At 42.5% G+C, this 20,098-nt stretch overlaps 1 protein-coding gene across 1 annotated transcript in view; it reads right to left on the reverse strand.

Annotated features, from left to right (window-relative positions):
- Positions 1-20,098, reverse strand: part of UBR1 (ubiquitin protein ligase E3 component n-recognin 1) — a 718,041-nt gene that overhangs the window by 430,676 nt on the left and 267,267 nt on the right. The window contains exon 16 of the mRNA XM_030215524.1: positions 972-1,033. Coding sequence (XP_030071384.1) covers positions 972-1,033 — 62 coding nt within the window. The remainder of the gene's footprint in view (positions 1-971; positions 1,034-20,098) is intronic.

Consider the following 20,098-nt stretch of genomic DNA (forward strand, 5'->3'; position numbering starts at 1 on the left):
TTTCAGGCCATAAGGGCTAGGTAAGTGTAAAAGCATTATATCATGAATATGATATCTAGAAGACTGTAAACAAATTAAATCAGACATACAAGCTGATGACAAACCATATAGTATTCCATAAACTATCACACAAACCTTGAAATGAAAATGAGCTTCCATAGGGACCGATACAAATTTATCAGCAAAGGAGGCACACTATCAAATTTATGAGCTCAGAAAATCAGATGAGCCACAGTATTCTAAGTTGTAGTTTACGTTGTAATTTAGAAATTCCTGCCAAAAAAACTTTTATTTCTCTTGCTGTTATTTAGCCGAGGGTCTCTTCACTTACTGATTAGTAAAAAAATAAGTCTCCAGATTAAGGGAAGTTAAAATTGTCTTTTTATCCCACATCTCCATTTTTCCTCCCAGTAATACTCCTCTCCAAGTAAAAACATTGATTCTGATATCAAGATGAACACAAGCAGTCTGTTAAATCACTGTGTGATTTCCCCTTCAAGACTCTCCAGGGTTTGAAAGAACTTGTATCAACCAACCCAATAATGCAATGTCAACAATAGTATCTAAGGTTATACAGTAAGACACCTTGCTCCTGCAGCCGACAGGATTTTCAGTCATTGAAGAACAGAACAGTCTAAGCTCTCAGGAAGATGCTGCAAGGCTGTATGTGGGATGTGTGTAAGCGGTGTATATGTTTTAGTAAGGGCCAGGCATTGCTGAAAAGGGCTGCATGGGAGAAAGAGCATCAGATAACAGCTACAATAGGATGATGAGTGAGGCTTGGGGGAATCTGACTAGCGACTCAGATGAAATGGAAAACTTACTGGAGGCCAAAATATAGCTTACCTATACCGGTGGCTCAGCCCGTTCACTGTTCCAAAAATTTCACTTAAAAGCTATAACAAGTCTGAAGCTATGCAATTCAACTGTCAAAAATTACCCAGCTAAGTTAGAAGCAAAAACCTACTTACAGGTGTGACAAATTCATGTAGCCTTGAGAAATATCCAGTCCTGCTAAGATGTGCATGTAGACCTAAATGATTACAACAGGAGAGAACAAAGTAAAAGTAGTGTGATTAGTTCAAATACAATTTTATAATTCTATCCATAGAAGGAGCATGCACAGATAATTAATGTTAACTATAGATTAAGATAACATTTACAGGGTGCCCAGAAAAAAAAAGGAAACACTTAAATAGTTTCAAAATACTTTGCAATTGTTTAAACATTAAGGACCCTGTTTACTAAGGTGTGCTAGTGTTTTTACCGTGTACTAAATGTGTAGACACCCATAAGATTATGGGCATCTACATGAATAGCATGTGCTAAAAACACTAATGGGCCTCTAGAACGGCATAGTAAACGGGGCCCAAGGCGTGTTAGCATTTTTAGCATGCACTAAGCATTAACACATGCTGTGAAGATGCCCATAATATTCCTATGGGCATCTACACAGCATGTGCTAATTTTTACCATAAGCAAAAAACGCTAGCGCACCTTAGTAAACAGGGCCCTTAGTATGACCTTTGAAAAAATATTAGTATAACAGGTTTTTGTTTTTTTTTAGTTAAATTATAATTTAAATTATAATTTGTGTTCAGTGTCATAAGTGCATAAGAATTGCCATACTGGGAAAGAACAAAGGTCCATCAAGCCCAGCATCCTGTTTCCAGCAGTGGCCAATCCAGATAACAGATACCTGGCAAGATCCCAAAAAAGTACAAAACATTTTATACTGCTTATCCCAGGAATAGTGGATTTTCCCAAGTCCATTTAATAACAGTCTATGGACCTTTCCTTTAGGAAGCCGTCCAAACCGTTTTTAAACTCCGCTAAGCTAATCGCCTTTACCACATTCTCTGGCAACGAATTCCAGAGTTTAATTACACTTTGAATGAAGAAAAGTTTTCTACGATTCATTTTAAATTTACTACATTGAAGTTTCATCGCATGCCCCCTAGTCCTAGTATTTTTGGAAAGTGTGAACAGACGCTTCACATGTACCCATTCAACTCCACTCATTATTTTATAGACCTCTATCATATCTCCCCTCAGCCGCCTTTTCTCCAAGCTGAAGAGCCCTAGCCGCTTTAGCCTTTCCTCATTTAGCCTTTATCATTTTCGTCGCCCTTCTCTGCACCTTTTCTAATTTCACTATATCTTTTTTGAGATACAGCAAACAGAATTGAACACAATATTCAAGGTGCGGTCGCACCATGGAGCGATACAAAGGCATTATCACATCCTCATTTTTGTTTTCCATTCCTTTCCTAATAATACCTAACATTCTATTTGCTTTCTTAGCCGCAGCAGCACACTGAGCTCATTCACAAAGCGTTTGATGCCACTGAGTTATTGGCTCAATGAATTCTGGGGTTTCATTAATTAAAAGATCAACTGTTTTGTGAGCTCATGTGCTGGAGTTCTATCCTGTTGAAAAATAAAGAATTCAGGGTAATCCAAGATGGTTGCCGCCAGGGGCGTAGCCAAACCTCGGCGGGAGGGGGGTCCAGAGCCTGAGGTGGGGGCACAGTTTAGCCCACCTACTCCAGCCACCGACCCCCTGCCACTATTGACCCCCCCCCTCCCACCACCGCCAGATACCTTTACTGGCGGGGATCCCCAACCCAGCAAGCCGAAGTCTTCTTCAGCGCCAGTCTCCGGCACCTTCGCTGATCTGTTTCTGTCAGTTGTGACTCCTGACATCCTGCATGCATGTCCTGCATGGGGCTACATACAGGACGTGCATGCAGGACGTCAGGAGTCACGACTGACAGAAACAGATCAATGAAGGCGACGGAGACTTCGGCTGGCGAGGGTTGGGGTCCCCCGCCAACAAAGGTACCTGGCGGCGGGGGGGGGGGGGGTCAGAGGCGGTGGGAGGGGGGATTGAAAGTGGAAGGGGAGGGTCGGCGGGGGGGGGGGGCCAAAGTAGAGGGAGCTAGGGCTAATCTGTGGGGGCCCATGCCCCCGTGGCCCTACCTAGCTACGTCCCTGGTTGATGCTACATGAGGGACGTTAAGATACCAACTTTTTTCCTCTGAATTATCTTACTCAAAATGGTCAAAAGGAAGGGTAAGGTGAGGATTTATCACTCTGAGCCCCCTAACCTTACCACCTGGAATGGCAATGAACTTTTATGTTCAGCATCTGGAATCAAGAGAAGTGAGCTGTTCTGCAAATACCCAACAGAGAGATACCTGAATAAGGAGTACTGGTGGAACCTCCTGGGGTGGATCACTCCGACTCCAGAGTTCAGGTTTCCCCTGCTGCAGCCGCTTCCTGTGAGTCAGGCTCAGAGCCCTACTGCAGCAGCTATAAACAAAGGGGTTTCACCTAATGCAGGCAGAGCAGCTCCTGAATATCTGAGGAGCTTGGAAGGCTTGTTTCTGTCTGGCAGTTCTAGCCGTAGTGTGGTCTCATCAGTGGAAGAGGGGCAATATGAAGCTCCCCCCACCTCAGCTATACGGAATAAAAAAACATCAGGAATGGATTCATCAATCACTGTAGTTACACAGCAGGAATATTTCCATCCTTCCATTTACCACGTCCTGACTCCTTTATGCTAGAAACTATCTGGCAAGCTATAAACGATCTGGGTAAGACTCTTTCCTTACAAATTATCATGATGGGTATTGCTTTAAAATCATAAGAAAACAGAGTTACTGACTGAGTCAAGGATTTCCTTGACTGAAAACAGGATCATTAAAAAAGATGAAAAATCTGGAATCTATTCTTGTAAAGAAAGTATTATTCTTAAGAATAAAATGGAGGTATTGGAAAATTCAGTCAGAGGCTGCAATCTGAGAATTCTAAATTTCCCTCGCCTTGCCTATATTCTATTTAGGTTCTACAATACCGTTTTCATATATTTCTATGCTATTTAGAGTATGTTTTGGGGATTTCTGAGGATAAGATTTCACCTGTGACTAAGATTTGTTATCTACCAACTCAAAGAAGGATAAATGGAACTTCTAACTTGGAACCAATACAAATCTAGAACATTTAGATGTCTCTGCATTGCTTGAAACTTTAGACACAAATGGCTCAACTCGCAACACTGGTAGTTACGTTTTGTAAATAATTGTCACAAATTGAATGCAGTGATAAACAGGTTCAGGCTTTCTAAGCAAACTAGGCCTGTAAAATCATAGCATCTCTCAGTCCTGATACTTCCCTGAAGAAATGTGACAGTCTGATTAAGTTAATGAAGCTTGGCAGAGGATTGTGTACAGCTGGACATAGGCATGCTGAGAAACTATAAAAACATAATTGGGCCAGGTGCAGAAAAGTTAAATTTAAGGATGAGCGAAGCTTGGAGATAAGCAAACTTGCTAAGGTTGAAACTTGGTCATAATTGGATGAGAGATAAGAAAGTTGAGACTTGGTCATAATTGGATGTATGTGCCAATTATGATGAAATTGCAGGTGGCTCATAGGAATCTATGGGACCAAAAAAGTATAGAAGGTCTGCCACCTAAGCAGTGCCTTGGAGAAGCCTGTAACCTGTGAAGGCACATACCATGTGTCACAACGTGCTTGCTCTCCCAACAGCTGAATGCCTGTACTGCGATGCCTTTCTGTGTAAAGCCTGCCTTTCTGTAAGTATGAAATAAACTTATAAATCTATCCCAGTGTGTCCTTCTGATTATGGAGTTCGAGGTCAGAGTAATTAGTGGGAACACGCTAATTATTTGCTAAATAGATACTTTTGTTCTGTTTTCACAGAGGAAAATCCTGGAGAAGGACTGCGATGGACTGGAAATAGTACAATTGAGAATAAAGTGGATAGAGCACTGTTCACGGAAGAAAGTGTGTATCAACAACTTGAAAAGCTAAAGGTGGACAAAGCCATGGGACCGGACGGGATCCACCCCAGGATATTGAGAGAGCTCAGAGAGGTTTTGGCGGGACCTCTTAACGATTTGTTTAGTATCTTTAAACGTTTTTATTGATGAACAAACATTTGGAACAAAATTATAAAAGGCAAACATTCTATAATCATAGTAATACATCATATGCATTTATGTACATCTTAACTGTATCATCAATTTGTTTTTCCCCCTCCCCATTAACTCCCCCTCAACCCACCCCCCTCCCGAAACCTCTGTGCATGGACTTCTTACTTCATGGTATCTTCCTTCAAGTTCTGTCTCCAGCCTACCTATCTAAAACAAGGAGCATATGTCTACTGGGTTCTTCACAAGTTAGGGTTTGCCAAGATTATTAAGTACAGCACTTCTTGCTTTGTGAGAAATATTTTGCAAGTATGGATTCCATATAATAATAAAATTCTTTCTTCTCTTTGGGTTTTAAAGATTTGTCTAATATATCCTTGCAGACGGGAAAGGTTCCGAGGGATTGGAGAACGGCAGAGGTGGTCCCTCTTCACAAAAGTGGTGATAGGGAAGAAGCTGGAAACTACAGGCCGGTAAGCCTCACTTCAGTTATTGGAAAAGTAATGGAAGCGATGCTGAAGGAAAGGATAGTGAATTTCCTGGAAGCCAATAAGTTGCAAGATCCGAGACAACATGGTTTTACCAAAGGGAAATCGTGCCAAACGAATCTCATTGAGTTCTTTGATTGGGTGACAGGAGAATTGAATCAGGGACGAGCTATGGACGTAATCTACTTAGATTTCAGCAAAGCTTTTGACACGGTTCCCCACAGGAGGCTCTTAAATAAATTGGAGGGGCTGAAGATAGGACCCGAAGTGGTGAACTGGATTAGGAACTAGTTGACGGACAGACGTCAGAGGGTGGTGGTGAAAGGAATTCGCTCGGAGGAGGAAAAGGTGAGTAGTGGAGTGCCTCAGGGATTGGTGCTGGGGCCGATTCTGTTCAATATATTTGTGAGTGACATTGCCGAAGGGTTAGAAGGTAAAGTTTGCCTATTTGCGGATGATACTAAGATCTGTAACAGAGTGGACACCCGGGAGGGAGTGGAAAACATGAAAAAGGATCTGAGGAAGCTAGAAGAATGGTCTAAGGTTTGGCAATTAAAATTCAATGCGAAGAAATGCAGTGATGCACTTAGGGAATAGAAATCCACGGGAGACGAATGTGTTAGGCGGGGAGAGTCTGATAGGTACGGGCGGAGAGAGGGATCTTGGGATGATAGTATCTGAGGATTTGAAGGCGACGAAACAGTGTGACAAGGCGGTGGCCGTAGATAGAAGAGAGAGAGGTGTGACCAGCAGAAGAAAGGGGGTGTTGATGCCCCTGTATAAGTCGTTGGTGAGGCCCCACCTGGAGTATTGTGTTCAGTTTTGGAGGCCGTATCTTGTTAAGGATGTAAAAAGAATTGAAGCGGTGCAAAGAAAAGCTATGAGAATGGTATGGGATTTGTGTTACAAGATGAATGAGGAGAGACTTGCTGAACTAAACATGTATACTCTGGAGGAAAGGAGAAACAGGGGTGATATGATACAGACGTTCAAATATTTGAAAGGTATTAATCCGCAAACGAACCTTTTCCGGAGATGGGAAGATGGTAGACCGAGAGGACATGAAATGAGATTGAAGGGGGGCAGACTCAAGAAAAATGTCAGGAAGTATTTTTTCACGGAGAGAGTGGTGGATGCTTGGAATGCCCTCCCGCGGGAGGTGGTGGAAATGAAAACGGTAACAGAATTCAAACATGCGTGGGATAAGCATAAAGGAATCCTGTGCCAAAGGAATGGATCCTCAGGAGCTTAGTCAAGATCGGGAGGCGGGGCTGGTGGTTGGGAGGCGGGGATAGTGCTGGGCAGACTTATACGGTCTGTGCCAGAGTCGGTGGTGGGAAGCGGGACTGGTGGTTGGGAGGCAGGGATAGTGCTGGACAGACGTGTACGGTCTGTGCCAGAGCTGGTGGTTGGGAGGCAGGGCTGGTGGTTGGGAGGTAAGGATAGTGCTGGGCAGACTTATACGGTCTGTGCCAGAGCCGGTGGTTGGGAGGAGGGGCTGGTGGTTGGGAGGCGGGGATAGTGCTGGGCAGACTTATACGGTCTGTGCCCTGAAGAGCACAGGTACAAATCAAAGTAGGGTATACACAAAAAGCAGCAAATATGAGTTATCTTGTTGGGCAGACTGGATGGACCGTGCAGGTCTTTTTCTGCTGTCATCTACTATGTTACTATGTAACAGTTTGCTTTGATTTCTGATAAACAGTGGCTTTCATGTTTGTATTTCAGACATCGTGATAAAAGCTTCCTAAATTACAGAATTCGTATGTACCCACATATTTCAAGAGAAACTCAGAGGAAAAAAAAACAGTTTTTGTTGTTGTGTCCTGCTGTTTTTCAGTTAAGGGCTATATTTTTCCTAAAGTTCCCTTGTAAATGCATAATTAAGTACAGGTCTCATAAGTATGTTGTTTTTTTTTGATACTCCTCAGTTAACAGCTTTTATTTCATCAGGAGGAATTCTGTAGGTTGAGGGTGGAGATAGAACTTCCTCTCTCATACAATTAGAAGTAGACGCCTGAATTTATTATGTATCTCCCGATTGAAGTCTTCATGTTTTAGCTTGCTTTACGTTATAATTTATTTCTTATTTTGTTTTTCCTAAAACTTGGATCTCCCTAAATATAGTGGACTTGAGATAATGGATAATTTTCTCTTACTTTTTTCTTCTCTTTACAAGTGGATACTTGATTGTATCCTTTAAAATGTCAATAAAAATAAAATAAAGCACTCAAATTTGTTTAATTTCAAGCAGAGGTTTCTGCTGCAGTAGGACATTTTGGGTTATTTGGGAAAATGTTGGGTGTTCCTTTTTTTTTCTGACACCATGAGGCACATTTTCAAAGCACTTAGCCTTCCAAAGTTCCATAGAAACGAAAAAAGCGTTCAATATTGTAGTGTGCTTGTCATGCTACACGTTTTCCTTTGATACTATACCTTCATTCGTTAACACTATATACACACTAGAATCCCATATCAGTAACACCTACATTTATAACACTAACAATTAACTTTGTTTTATACATTGGCGTCCTGCTGCCCTGCACACATTTTCAATTAAAACATTCACATGATTTAATGTCGCCGGACTTCTCATTCCCTCCTTGGAACAATCATTTGGTGTTATATTCAAATATATGAGTCTATAAGTCACATGTTTCTTGCTACAATTTATTAAATTATAGTTCAGCACATCTAGATCCCTTATAGACACAGCGTGTTGTTTTTCACTTTCTGTCTTTAGTTCCACAGTCACGCATTTCCTTTGTATTCACGCACCCCCACTGTCAACACTCATCTATGAATATTCAACATGAACATCACTGACGTCACTTCTGGTATTGTAAATCTTCTTAAATATATTTCTCTTACGATGTACTCTCCCATACTTTTTTCTTTTCCTTTTTTTTCTTTCCTTTCTAAGTCTATTTTATATTACATTATCAAACCACATCTTTGTACAGCTGTGAAGTGATCCGCACCGTCACAGTTGGCGCTTTTTTAAACAGAATGTACAACCGGCTGCTCTGTTTACACTTTCGAGTTCGGGTTTATTCTCAAGATCAGAAAAGCTTCAAAGAGGTAAGGCTTATGTCCTCTCTCTTCACAGAACAGCTTAGCTTAAACATCATTTGCGTAGACAGAACTCTAGTTCTTTCAAAAAAAAGGGGGCAAGATGGGCACTTTGTTTACTTTCAGCGTTTATCGATTTCTTTAGTTTTTTTTTTTAATTTCAATACTAACTTCAGCATAATTATAGGTACCCTTAGAGAATACACAGTGGGGTTGGTTTACGATGTTACAAAAAAAGGGCAAGATAGTTTCATTTTTGTACCTTCAGCGCATTTTTATTCTCATCCCTAACTTTAACATAGCTGCAGGTACTCTTAGGGAACACACAGTGGGGTTTATTTGTGATCATTTATAGTACTAGGTTTCATGAGAAACATTTTGTATAGTATAGTGGAGGAGTGGCCTAGCGGTTAGGGTGGTGGACTTTGGTCCTGGGAAACTGAGGTACTGAGTTCAATTCCCACTTTAGGCACAGGCAGCTCCTTGTGACTCTGGGCAAGTCACTTAACCCTCCATTGCCCCATGTAAGCCGCACTGAGCCTGCCATGAGTGGGAAAGCGCGGGGTACAAATGTAACAAAAATAAAAAATAAAAAATACCAGATTTTATAAAAGATAGCATATGTAAAAGAATAATTCATACAAAAGCCGAAAGCTTGACTAAAATGACGTAGGCATTTAACATGTATATTGCTTGTGCTGACGTCAATTTAAAGGATGTTTTCCCACACAGCATTACTTTAAATTGGGACGCTACAGCTTCATTTCAAAACCATTCATTAAATGACGAGTAAGTTTACTATTAGAATATACACTGACATCTTGGAGTTCTGTTCACAAAAACAGCGCTATTCACAATTTATAAGGTGTTAACTGATGGGCACTTATCCTTACGAAAATCAGTTTTTCAATATTATGAAGCACCTATACACTATGTCTAACGCATTATAATATTGCATTACTATAGTCCCTGAAATGTTTCTGCAACAATCTTTCAATAGCATGCCTGTTGTTTCTATGTTTCTGCTACAACCTTTAAACAGTATATTATGGCGTGCCTTTGTTAACTGATAAATGAATATATTTTCTCTATTAGACACAACGAGTGAACTCTAGATCACACAAGGTAACAGCTTTTTTCACCCAAACATCAAGAAATACTTAGACTTTTAACAAATTCACTTATACATATCTTTTTCATTCTCTTTGTAGTTTTTTATTAAACAAGAGCTTGTTAATCACAGCATAACTAATTTATATGAATTTTGCAATCTGTGGATGCAAGACGTCCCCCTTTAAAGCTCACAATACCATGAAACATTTTTCGTAAATAAGTTTATATAAGTCCATCACTTACATTTTTTACATAGTTATTTATATTGTTATTCATATTGGTATTTATATTTGTATCTTTATCAATATTTTAGTTCATTTCTCATCTCATTTTAATCCAGATTATTATCTATTACTGTGCCAATATTTAACATTATACTGGTCTTATGTCCTTTTTTAATATTGTTCCTAATTAGCACACTCTAAAACAAACAATGATATTTCTCAAAATGTTTACGAGCCATTTTTATTATATTTTTTATAACTATTTGCATTTATATTTATATTTTTAATTGATGTTCTTGAGTTCTTATCTCTTTCTAATCAAATTCATACCAAACACTGCATTGATATTTAGCATTATATTTGTCTGATATCCATGTTTTTACCTTCATTATATGCTTGTTTGTATATGTACTTTTTTATATATTTGTTTGTAATTAGACTCCAGATGCAGGCCCTTTAGGCCGAAACACAGCTGTGTCGAGTTGTGTTCACCAATCAATAAAGTGTGTTTTTTTACTTGGAGCATCATCCACTTTTTAGTCCAATTTGCTTTCTGTTCTACTAGACTTGAGAACATTACATGAACTCAGAAAACTAAACAGCACAGATGTGCCATGCTGGGTCAGACTAAGGTCTACTGAACCCTGTATCTTTTCACCAAGAGTGGCCAATCCACATCACTAAGAGGTAACCAGCAGATTCCACACAAATTTATTCCTTTTTTTTTTTGTCATCCTAGGGACAGACAAAGCCTTTCCTAAGCCTACTTGGTTAATTTTTATGGACTTTTCCTCTAGAATATTATCCAAACCACTTTCAAATCCTAGCTATGCTCAATTCTATAGCTTGATTGTATACAAATTGAAAAAATATATTCATTAATTTGTTGTAAATCTGATACCTGTCAATTTCCTATAGTGCTCGTGGAGGGGCATAATCGAACACGAACGCCCATCTCCATGGGCGCCTATCTCCTAGGACGCATACGCGAAGGGGTGGGACAGACTGTATTTTCGAAAAAGATGGGCATCCATCTTTTGTTTCGATAATACGTTTTGTGCAGGGCAAATGCATCGCATTTGGGTGGATTTAAGCTGGGCGGTATCGGTTTTCAGCGATAATGGAAACCGAAGGCGCCCAGCTCAAAAACGAACAAATACAAGGCATTTGGTCGTGGGAGGGGCCAGGATTCGTAGTGCACTGGTCCCCCTCACATGCCAGGACACCAACCGGGCACCCTAGGGGGCACTTGTAACAATTAAAAACAAAAATGAAAATACCTCCCAAGTCCATAGCTCCCTTACCTTGGGTGCTAAGCCCCCCCAAATCCCCCCAAAACCCACTCCCCACAACTCTACACCATTACCATAGCACTTATGGCTGAAGGGAGGCACCTAGATGTGGGTACAGTGGGTTTTGGGGGCGGTTTGGAAGGCTCCCATTTACCAGCACAAGTGTAACAGGTGGGGGGGGGGGGGGGGGGATGGGCCTGGGTCCACCTGCCTGAAGTCCACTGCACCCACTAACAACTGCTCCAGGCACCTGCATACTGCTGTGATGGAGCTTTGTTATGACATTTGAGGCTGGCATACAGGCTGGAAATAAAAGTTTTTAAAGTTCTTTTTTTTTGGTGGGAGGAGGTTAGGGACCACTGGGGGAGTCAGGGGAGGTCATCCCCGATTCCCTCCGGTGGTCATATGGGCAGTTGGGGCACTTTTGGGGACTTGTTCGTGAAAAAAAAGGGTCCAGAAAAAGTGACCCAAATTCTCGCTTCTGGCGCCCTTCTTTTTTCCATCGGCCGAGCGCGCCCATCTATGCTTGGCCGATAAACACGCCCCAGTCCCGCCTTCACCACGCCCCTGTCAACTTAGTTCATTCCCGCGACAGACTGCAGTTGGAGGCGCTCAAAATCGGCTTTCGATTATACTGATTTGGGCGCCCACGGGAGAAAGGCGCCCATCTCCCGATTTGGGATGAAATATGGGCGTATTTCTGTTTCGAAGATAAGCTGGATAATCTTCATACTATTTGAACAGAAAAATAATCATTCCCAACCTAGTTGTCCTATCCTTCTCATAATTTATAAACTTCTATCTTACCTCCTCTTAGGCAACCCTTCTCCAGATTGAAGAGCCCTAATCTTACTTCATAAAGGTATCACTCTCTTCTCTGAATGTTTCCTAGTTCCACTGTATCTCTTTGGAGCTGGAATGACCACAACTGCACACAAAAATCAAGGTGCAGTTGCATTATAGATCAATAAATGGTATTCTTCATTTTATTTTATTTTCAAATCCTGAATAATTCCTAACATTTTATTATTCTATTTACTTTTTTGACTGTAGCTGCACACTGGGCTAGCTTTGTTAAGGATGTGGAGAGGGACGAAACAGATGCAACTGTTGCAAACGCGTCATATGAACAGGCTATTGACATCCCAGCCGTTGTTACTGAAGAAGAGTTTCATTGCTACATAGCTGTTGATTACGATCTACAAACAGCTGAAGACAGCACTGATGTCGAGATATGCGCCTACACAAAGCAACAATGGCTGATGATGGAACAGATGAAGAAATGAGCAGCGAGGCACATGCTGATGAAATTCAACACCCTCCTCCTCCTGTCACTCTTGTGAAACAGCAAGTTAAGCAACACAGCGCATTTTTGAGAGAACGTTAAGAGGTAAGTTCACATTTTGAGTTATTTTGATTAAGCACTATATTATAGGCTATAGCACATAAAAAATAAGAGTGACCCGATATAAGAAGTGCTAGTCCACTGGGCATTGAAAATATATTGCCTTAAACAGTGGTTTTGTTGCTGAGGGCACTCTGTAACATAAGTAAGAAAAAAGAAAAAGAAAAAAAACTTACATATTTAAATGCTGGTAGCCTTATTTATATTTCAGCATATTCAGTCTTGGTTTTAGTAGTTTTTACCATCTGGCAGATATAATCTATGGAACTCACAGACCCAACAGTGTACAGAGGACTACAACTGATTACTTCAAGTAAAGCCTAATGTCAGTTAACTGAGACTGTATACTGTACAATAATAAACAGTACTGTATATATGTTTATCAGATGTCAAGCTTCTTTGGGTCACAACCGTTAAGTGCATGCTCTGGTTAAGTGCATGCTCTGGTTAACTGCATGCATTTCTTTGGTCCCAGACCCTTGCACTTAAGCGGATTGCAGTGTGTGTGTGCGAGCAGTGCAATCCGCTTAAGTGCAAGGGATAACAGTGTTAACTCGTTAAAAATTTCAATGCATGTTATGCATGGACAGCCTATATATATAGGATCTCCATGCATAACACGCATTGACATTTTTTAACAAGTTAACACTGTTATCCCTACCCCACTAGCCAGCATCTCTTACCTCTCCCAGCACCGCACTCCCAGCAGCCCACTTCTCCTCTGTGGCTCCTTCTCCCTGCTCCTCAGCGCTACAGTGAAAACAGTGCTGCTTCTCATCCTGCCTGCAGTGTCTCTCTGTAACAGGAAGTACCACCTCAGAACTTTCTGTTACAGAGAGACACTTCGGGCTGGGTGAGAACCAGCACTGTTTTCAGTGCAGCCTGCAGTGGTGAGCAGCAGGGAGGAGCTGCAGAGGAGAGGGGGTCCGCTGAAGTGCCATGCTGGGAGAGGTAAGAAGTGGTGGTGAAGACAGAAAGATGGGAACGCAGCAGCAGGGCACACGGAAGAAAGAGGAAGCAGAAAAAATACAAAGAAATATGCAGACCATGGCAGGGAGGAAGCAGAAAAAAGAGAAAAAAGAGAAGACAGAGAAAGACGCAGACCATGGCAGGGGAGGGTGACATGGGAGAAAGAGGAAGCAGAAAAGAAGTAGAAAAAAAGAACACAGAGAAAGATGCGAACCACAGGGGGGGGGGAGAAGGAGGAAAGAGATGTGGTGAGGGCAGGGAAGGATGCTGGAAATACGAGATGGAAGGACCAAGATGGGAGAAGAGGAAAGAGAAGGGAAACAGTGGTGATAGTGACTGGAGGAGAGGGGAGGGACGGAGAGAGGGATGTTGGGGTGATAGTATCTGAGGATCTGAAGGCGACGAAACAGTGTGACAAGGCGGTGGCCGTAAGTAGAAGGTTGCTAGGCTGTATAGAGAGGGGAGTGACCAGAAAAGGAAAAGAGGTGTTAATGCCCCTGTACAAATCGTTGGTGAGGCCCCACCTGGAGTAATGTGTTCAGTTTTGGAGGCCGTATCTTGCTAAGGATGTAAAAAGAATTGAAGCGGTGCAAAGAAAAGCTACGAAGATGGTATGGGATTTGCGTTACAAGACGTATGAGGAGAGACTTGCTGACCTGAACATGTATACCCTGGAGGAAAGGAGAAACAGGGGTGATATGATATATTTGAAAGGTATTAATCCGCAAACGAACCTTTTCCGGAGATGGGAAGGCGGCAGAACTAGAGGGCATGAATTGAGATTGAAGGGGGGCAGACTAAAAAAAAAATGTCAGGAAGTATTTTTTCACGGAGAGAGTGGTGGATGCTTGGATGCCCTCCCGTGGGAGGTGGTGGAGAGGAAAACGGTAACGGAATTCAAACATGCGTGGGATAAACATAAAGGAATCCTGTTCAGAAGAAATGGATCCTCAGGAGCTTAGCCGAGATTGGGTGGCAGAGCTGATGGTGGTAGGCGGGGCTGGTGGTTGGGAGGCGGGGATAGTGCTGGCCAGACTTATACGGTCTGTGCCAGAGCCAGTGGTGGGATGCGGGGCTGGTGGTTGGGAGGCGGGGATAGTGCTGGGTCTGTGCCCTGAAAATGACAGTTACAAATCAAGGTAAGATATACACAAAAACTAGCACATATGAGTTTGTCTTGTTGGGCAGACTGGATGGACCGTGCAGGTCTTTTTCTGCCGTCATCTACTATGTATGTTACTATGATAAGATAGTGCCCATGGAGGGAGGGAAGGGTGGGGTAAGGAAGGGGATAAGATGGTGCCCACATAGAGGAGGAGAGGATAAGGAAGGGGATGAGATGGTGCCCACAGAGAGGAGGAGAGGATAAGGAAGGGGATGAGATGGTGCCCACAGAGAGGAGGAGAGGATAAGGAAGGGGATGAGATGGTGCCCACAGAGGGGAGGAAGAGAGATGGTGCCCATGAAGGGAGGGAGGAAGAGAGATGGGTGCCCATGGAGGAGAGGGAGGGAGGGAGATGGTGCCCATGGAGGGGAGGGAGGGAGGGAGGGAAAGAGGGAGATGGTGTCCATTCAGGCCATGCAAGCAATTGCACGATTAAAACATTTAATCATGGTTAATCGTGTAGTTGTGACCTTTAATCAATGTGCAGCCCTAATATATATACATATATACATATACACACACGGATACACTGTCCAACTGAACTCCATTACAGTAGAGAGCGCATACTGGTGCCCTGCTTCCGTGGTCATTTGTTGGCCCAATGATAAGTAATCAAACGCATAACAATAAACAGTCATCCAAAGTAGGCCCCTGCATGGATTATGACTCCCCCATCAGCAGCAGTTAGGTATCGATGTCAAAAAAATGACCTGCAACAAACTCAAGTGTGCAAGTCCAGATGGATGACTGGTACCAGATCCACTGCTCCAAAAAATATTTTTAAAAGGTTCCAGAGAAGATCTGGGAAATTATAGACCGGTGAGTCTGACGTCGGTGCCAGGCAAAAATGGCAGAGGACTATATTAAGAACAAAATTACAGAGCAAATTCAAAAGCATGATAAATGAGACAAAGTCAACATGGATTTAGTGAAAGAAAATCTTGCCTCACCAATCTACTACATTTCTTTGAAGGGGTGAACAAGCATGTGGATAAAGGTGAGCCGGTTGATATTGTGTATCTGGATTTTGAGAAGGTAAATTTGCTGATGACACAAAGTTATAAAAAGTCGTTAAATCGCAGGAGGATTGTGAAAAATTACAAGAGGACCTTACGAGACTGGGAGACTGGGATGTCTAAATGGCAGATGACGTTTAATGTGAGGAAGTGCAAAGTGATGCATGTGGGAAAAAGGAACCCGAATTATAGCTACGTCATGCAAGGTTCCACATTAGGAGTAACGGACCAAGAAAGGGATCTAGGTGTTGTCATTGATGATACGTTGAAACCTTCTGCTCAGTTTGCTGCTGCGGCTAAGAAAGCAAATAGAATGTTAGGTATTATTAGGAAAGGAATGAAAAACAAAAATGAGGATGTTATAATGCCTTTGTATAGCTCCATGGTGCAACTGCACCTCAAATATTGTGTTCAATTCTAGTCAAAAAAGATATAGTGGAATTAGAAAAGGTGCAGAGAAGGATGACGAAAATGATAAAGGGAATGGGACAACTTCCCTATGAGGAAGGCTAAAGCGGCTAGGGCTCTTCAGCTTGGAGAAAAGGCGGCTGAGGGGAGATATGATAGAGGTCTATAAAATAATGAGTGGAGTTGAACGGGTAGATGTGAAGCGTCTGTTTATGCTTTCCAAAAATACTAGGACTAGGGGGCATGCGATGAAGCTACAATGTAGTAAATTTAAAATGAATCGGAGAAAAAGTTTCTTCACTCAACGTGTAATACAAAACATTTTATACTGCTTATCCCAGAAATAGTGGATTTTCCCCAAGTCCATGCAATAACGGTCAATGGACTTTTCTTTTAGGAAACCGTCCAAACCTTTTTTAAATTCCACTAAGCTAACCGCCTTTACCACATTCTCTGGCAACAATTCCAAAGTCCATAGACCGTTATTGCATGGACTTGGGAAAGTCCACTATTTCTAGGATAAGCAGTATAAAATGTTTTGTATTTTTGGGGATCTTGCCAGGTATATTGTGACCTGGATTGGCCACTGTTGGAAACAGGATGCTGGGCTTGATGGACCTTTGGTCTTTCCCAGTATGGCAATACTTATGTACCTATATACTTATCCATGGTACCTGAATTAACTCAACTTGAACTATTAAGAAAGGTAGAGCTAAATCCAAATCCCGTAAAGGTAAACAGGTGTGGAAGAATAGCCTAGTGGTTAGTGCAGTGGACTTTGATCCTGGGGAACTGGGTTTTGTAGGGGTATTTCCCTACTGTCTCACCTTTGCTGGTCGAAGGCCTATACAAGCTAGAACCATTCTTTTATAATTAATATGGATTCTACAGCATGTGCCCTCAATACATCTGTAACTATCAGAAAGCAGCTTTTCACAAAGGAAAATTACTGCTTGGCATACCCATGATGACTTCATCCAAGGACACGTTGTTTACTGCAAACTAACCTCCAGTTATCTCCTGGAAAGAGTGGAGGAGCTTACTTCACAGAGACCATGGCTCCAGGAGTATATGAGAATCAGGAGGGAGGTTTGCTACCATCCGCCTCATCTGATAAGAGTTTCTTTGCTAATAACAAGGCCTCTCCTCATGATCATGATTTCTGCTGGACAGAACTACACCATTTGTGAATGGTCCATAGGTATTACCTGACCCAGAAAGATGACAATGTTGGACTGAAGAGGAGACAAGAGAAGAACAGAAAACTTGGTGGTGGATAGATGGCTCTGAGAAGAGAGAGACTGATTTTCCTAAATACATCAGGGAACTGAATTTTCCTTGTGATAAAGTTGACAAGGTCAGTTCTGCTGCAGCACTGAGGTCTTACCCAAAAAGACTGTGAAATCAGTATACAGAGTAGAGACTTACACGGGAACGGGGTTCAGGGGAATCCCGCGGAACCCGCAGGATTCCAGCAGGGACGGAAGCAGTTCTGCAGGGTTCCCGTGGAAGTGTATACTGCACTTGCGCCAGCCTCTCACCTACTGAGTACCAAGTTCTTTGAGTGCTGTCTCTTCCTCCTCCTCCTTGCTTTAACAGCACAGATGTGGAAAGCCTACATTAAGGAGGTGGTAGATATACAACTGGTGACGAAATTCAAAAAGGCATGGGATGAACACAGAGGATCTCTATTTAGAAAATGGAAGCTATAAAAAACCTAAACTTAAATGGCTGCATGTGTGTGGATGTGTCGTGTGACACTTACATGGTGACTCTGGCTGTGATGAACTAGGGCCGATACCGGGAGACCTGTACGGTCTGTGTCTCATATATGGCAATCTGGTTTTGGATGGGCTGGAAAGGGTATAGACAGTAACTTTAGTGGCTGGAACATGAGGACAGTGCTGGACAGACTTTTACAGTCTGTGTCCCACAAATGAGAAGATGAATAGACTGGAGTGCACTTTGAGGGCAACTCCAGCAGTTGGAACATAAGGATAGGGCCAGGTGGATTTCTATGGTCTATGTCCCAGAAACACTACAGAAAGACCATAATCAAGTATATAATATCACATTCAATGTTGATTTAATCATGAATTGATAATGATTGTGACTATTGGGCAGATTGGATGGACCGATCCGGTTTTTATCTGCTGTCATTTACTATTAATCCTCTCTGCTTCCGGGCTGATGCACAGACCTCAGCTCTGACATAGGCATGAGCATCAGATGTCACCTGACCTACTGGCGCGTGCCAGTGAATCAGAGAAGTCTTATATGTGCGCACCACAGTGTTCCAACTTCCGTTCCTTCCTTGCCTGCAGTGCTGCAGCTCAAACCCAGAGACTGAGAGCCGACAGGAATTTTTTTAAATGTACGATTAAATTCCTGTGGGTGAGGACAGGTTAAATTCTTGCGGGGACGGGCAGGGATGGGTTAGATTCCCCATGGAGACGGGCAAGGATCAGTTAGATTCCCTACGGGGACGAATGGGGACGGGTTCTTCTTTCCTCCTCAAAACTACCTGTGCCTCTGATCCTATTTCCACCCATCTACTTAACACTATCTCTCCTACTGTCATCCCGTTTATCTGTCATATCCTCAATCTTTCACTGTCCACTTCTTTTCTCCTATACTTCTTCCCTTGATACTCTGATCTCATCCCATGGTTTTCAGTATCATCTTTACGCTGATGACTCCCAGATCTACCTCTCCACACCAGAAATCTCAGCCGAAATCCAGGCCAAAGTATCAGCCTGCCTGTCTGACATTGCTGCCTGGATATCTCAGCGCCATCTGAAACTAAACATGACCAAGACTGAGCTTCTTATCTTTCCCCCTAAACCAACCCTCTCCTCCTCCCCCATTCTCTATTTCTGTGGATAACACTCTCATCCTTCCTGTCTCATCAGCTCGTAACCTTGGGGTCATCTTCGATTCCTCCCTCTCCTTCTCTGCACATATTCAACAGACTGCTAAAACCTGTCGTTTCTTTCTCTATAATGTCACCAAAATTTGCCCTTTCCTTTCTGAGCACACTACCAGAGCCCTCATCCACGCTCTTATCACCTCTCGCTTAGACTATTGCAACTTGCTTCTCACAGGTCTCCCACTTAGCCATCTCTCTCCTCTTCAATCTGTTCAAAATTCTGCTGCACGACTAATATTCCGCCAGTGTCGTTATGCTCATATTAGCCCTCTCCTCAAGTCACTTCACTGGCTTCCTATCCGTTTCCGCATACAGTTCAAACTCCTCTTATTGACCTATAAGTGCATTCACTCTGCAGCTCCTCAGTACCTCTCCACTCTCACCTCTCCCTACATTCCTCCCCGGGAACTCCGTTCACTGGGTAAATCTCTCTTATCTGCACCCTTCTCCTCCACTGCTAACTCCAGACTCCGTTCCTTTTATCTTGCTGCACCTTATGCCTGGAATAGACTTCCTGAGCCGGTACGTCAAGCTCCACCTCTGGCCATCTTCAATTCTAAACTAAAAGCCCACATTTTTGATGCTGCTTTTAAATCCTAACCCTTATTCACTTGTTCAGAACCCTTATTTTATCATCCTCAATTTAATATTCCCTTATATCTTGTTTGTCCTGTTTGTCTGTCCTAATTAGATTGTAAGCTCTGTCGAGCAGGGACTGTCTCTTCATGTTCAAGTGTACAGTGCTGCGTACGTCTAGTAGCGCTATAGAAATGATAAGTAGTAGTAGGGTTGAATTTCAGTGGGGACAGGCGGGGATGGGTTGGATTTCTGTCCCTGTGCAACTCTCTAATACAGAGTCAATACAGAGTCAAGACCTTGGACTTTATTCCTGGATTGAGATAGACTCGCAGGGAAAATTCTGCTAGAGTCTCAACGGTGGAATCCGATTCTTCATCTACTGAAAGTCTGCAATACGGACTGCGGGGTAAGAGAACAGGAATTATTACCTACAGTCGGGATAGTTAGTCTAAGGCTTTTGTCTGTAAAAGACTGGTTTTT

Source organism: Microcaecilia unicolor, chromosome 9 (assembly GCF_901765095.1).
Source record: "Microcaecilia unicolor chromosome 9, aMicUni1.1, whole genome shotgun sequence".
Classification (NCBI taxonomy): Eukaryota; Metazoa; Chordata; class Amphibia; order Gymnophiona; family Siphonopidae; genus Microcaecilia; species Microcaecilia unicolor.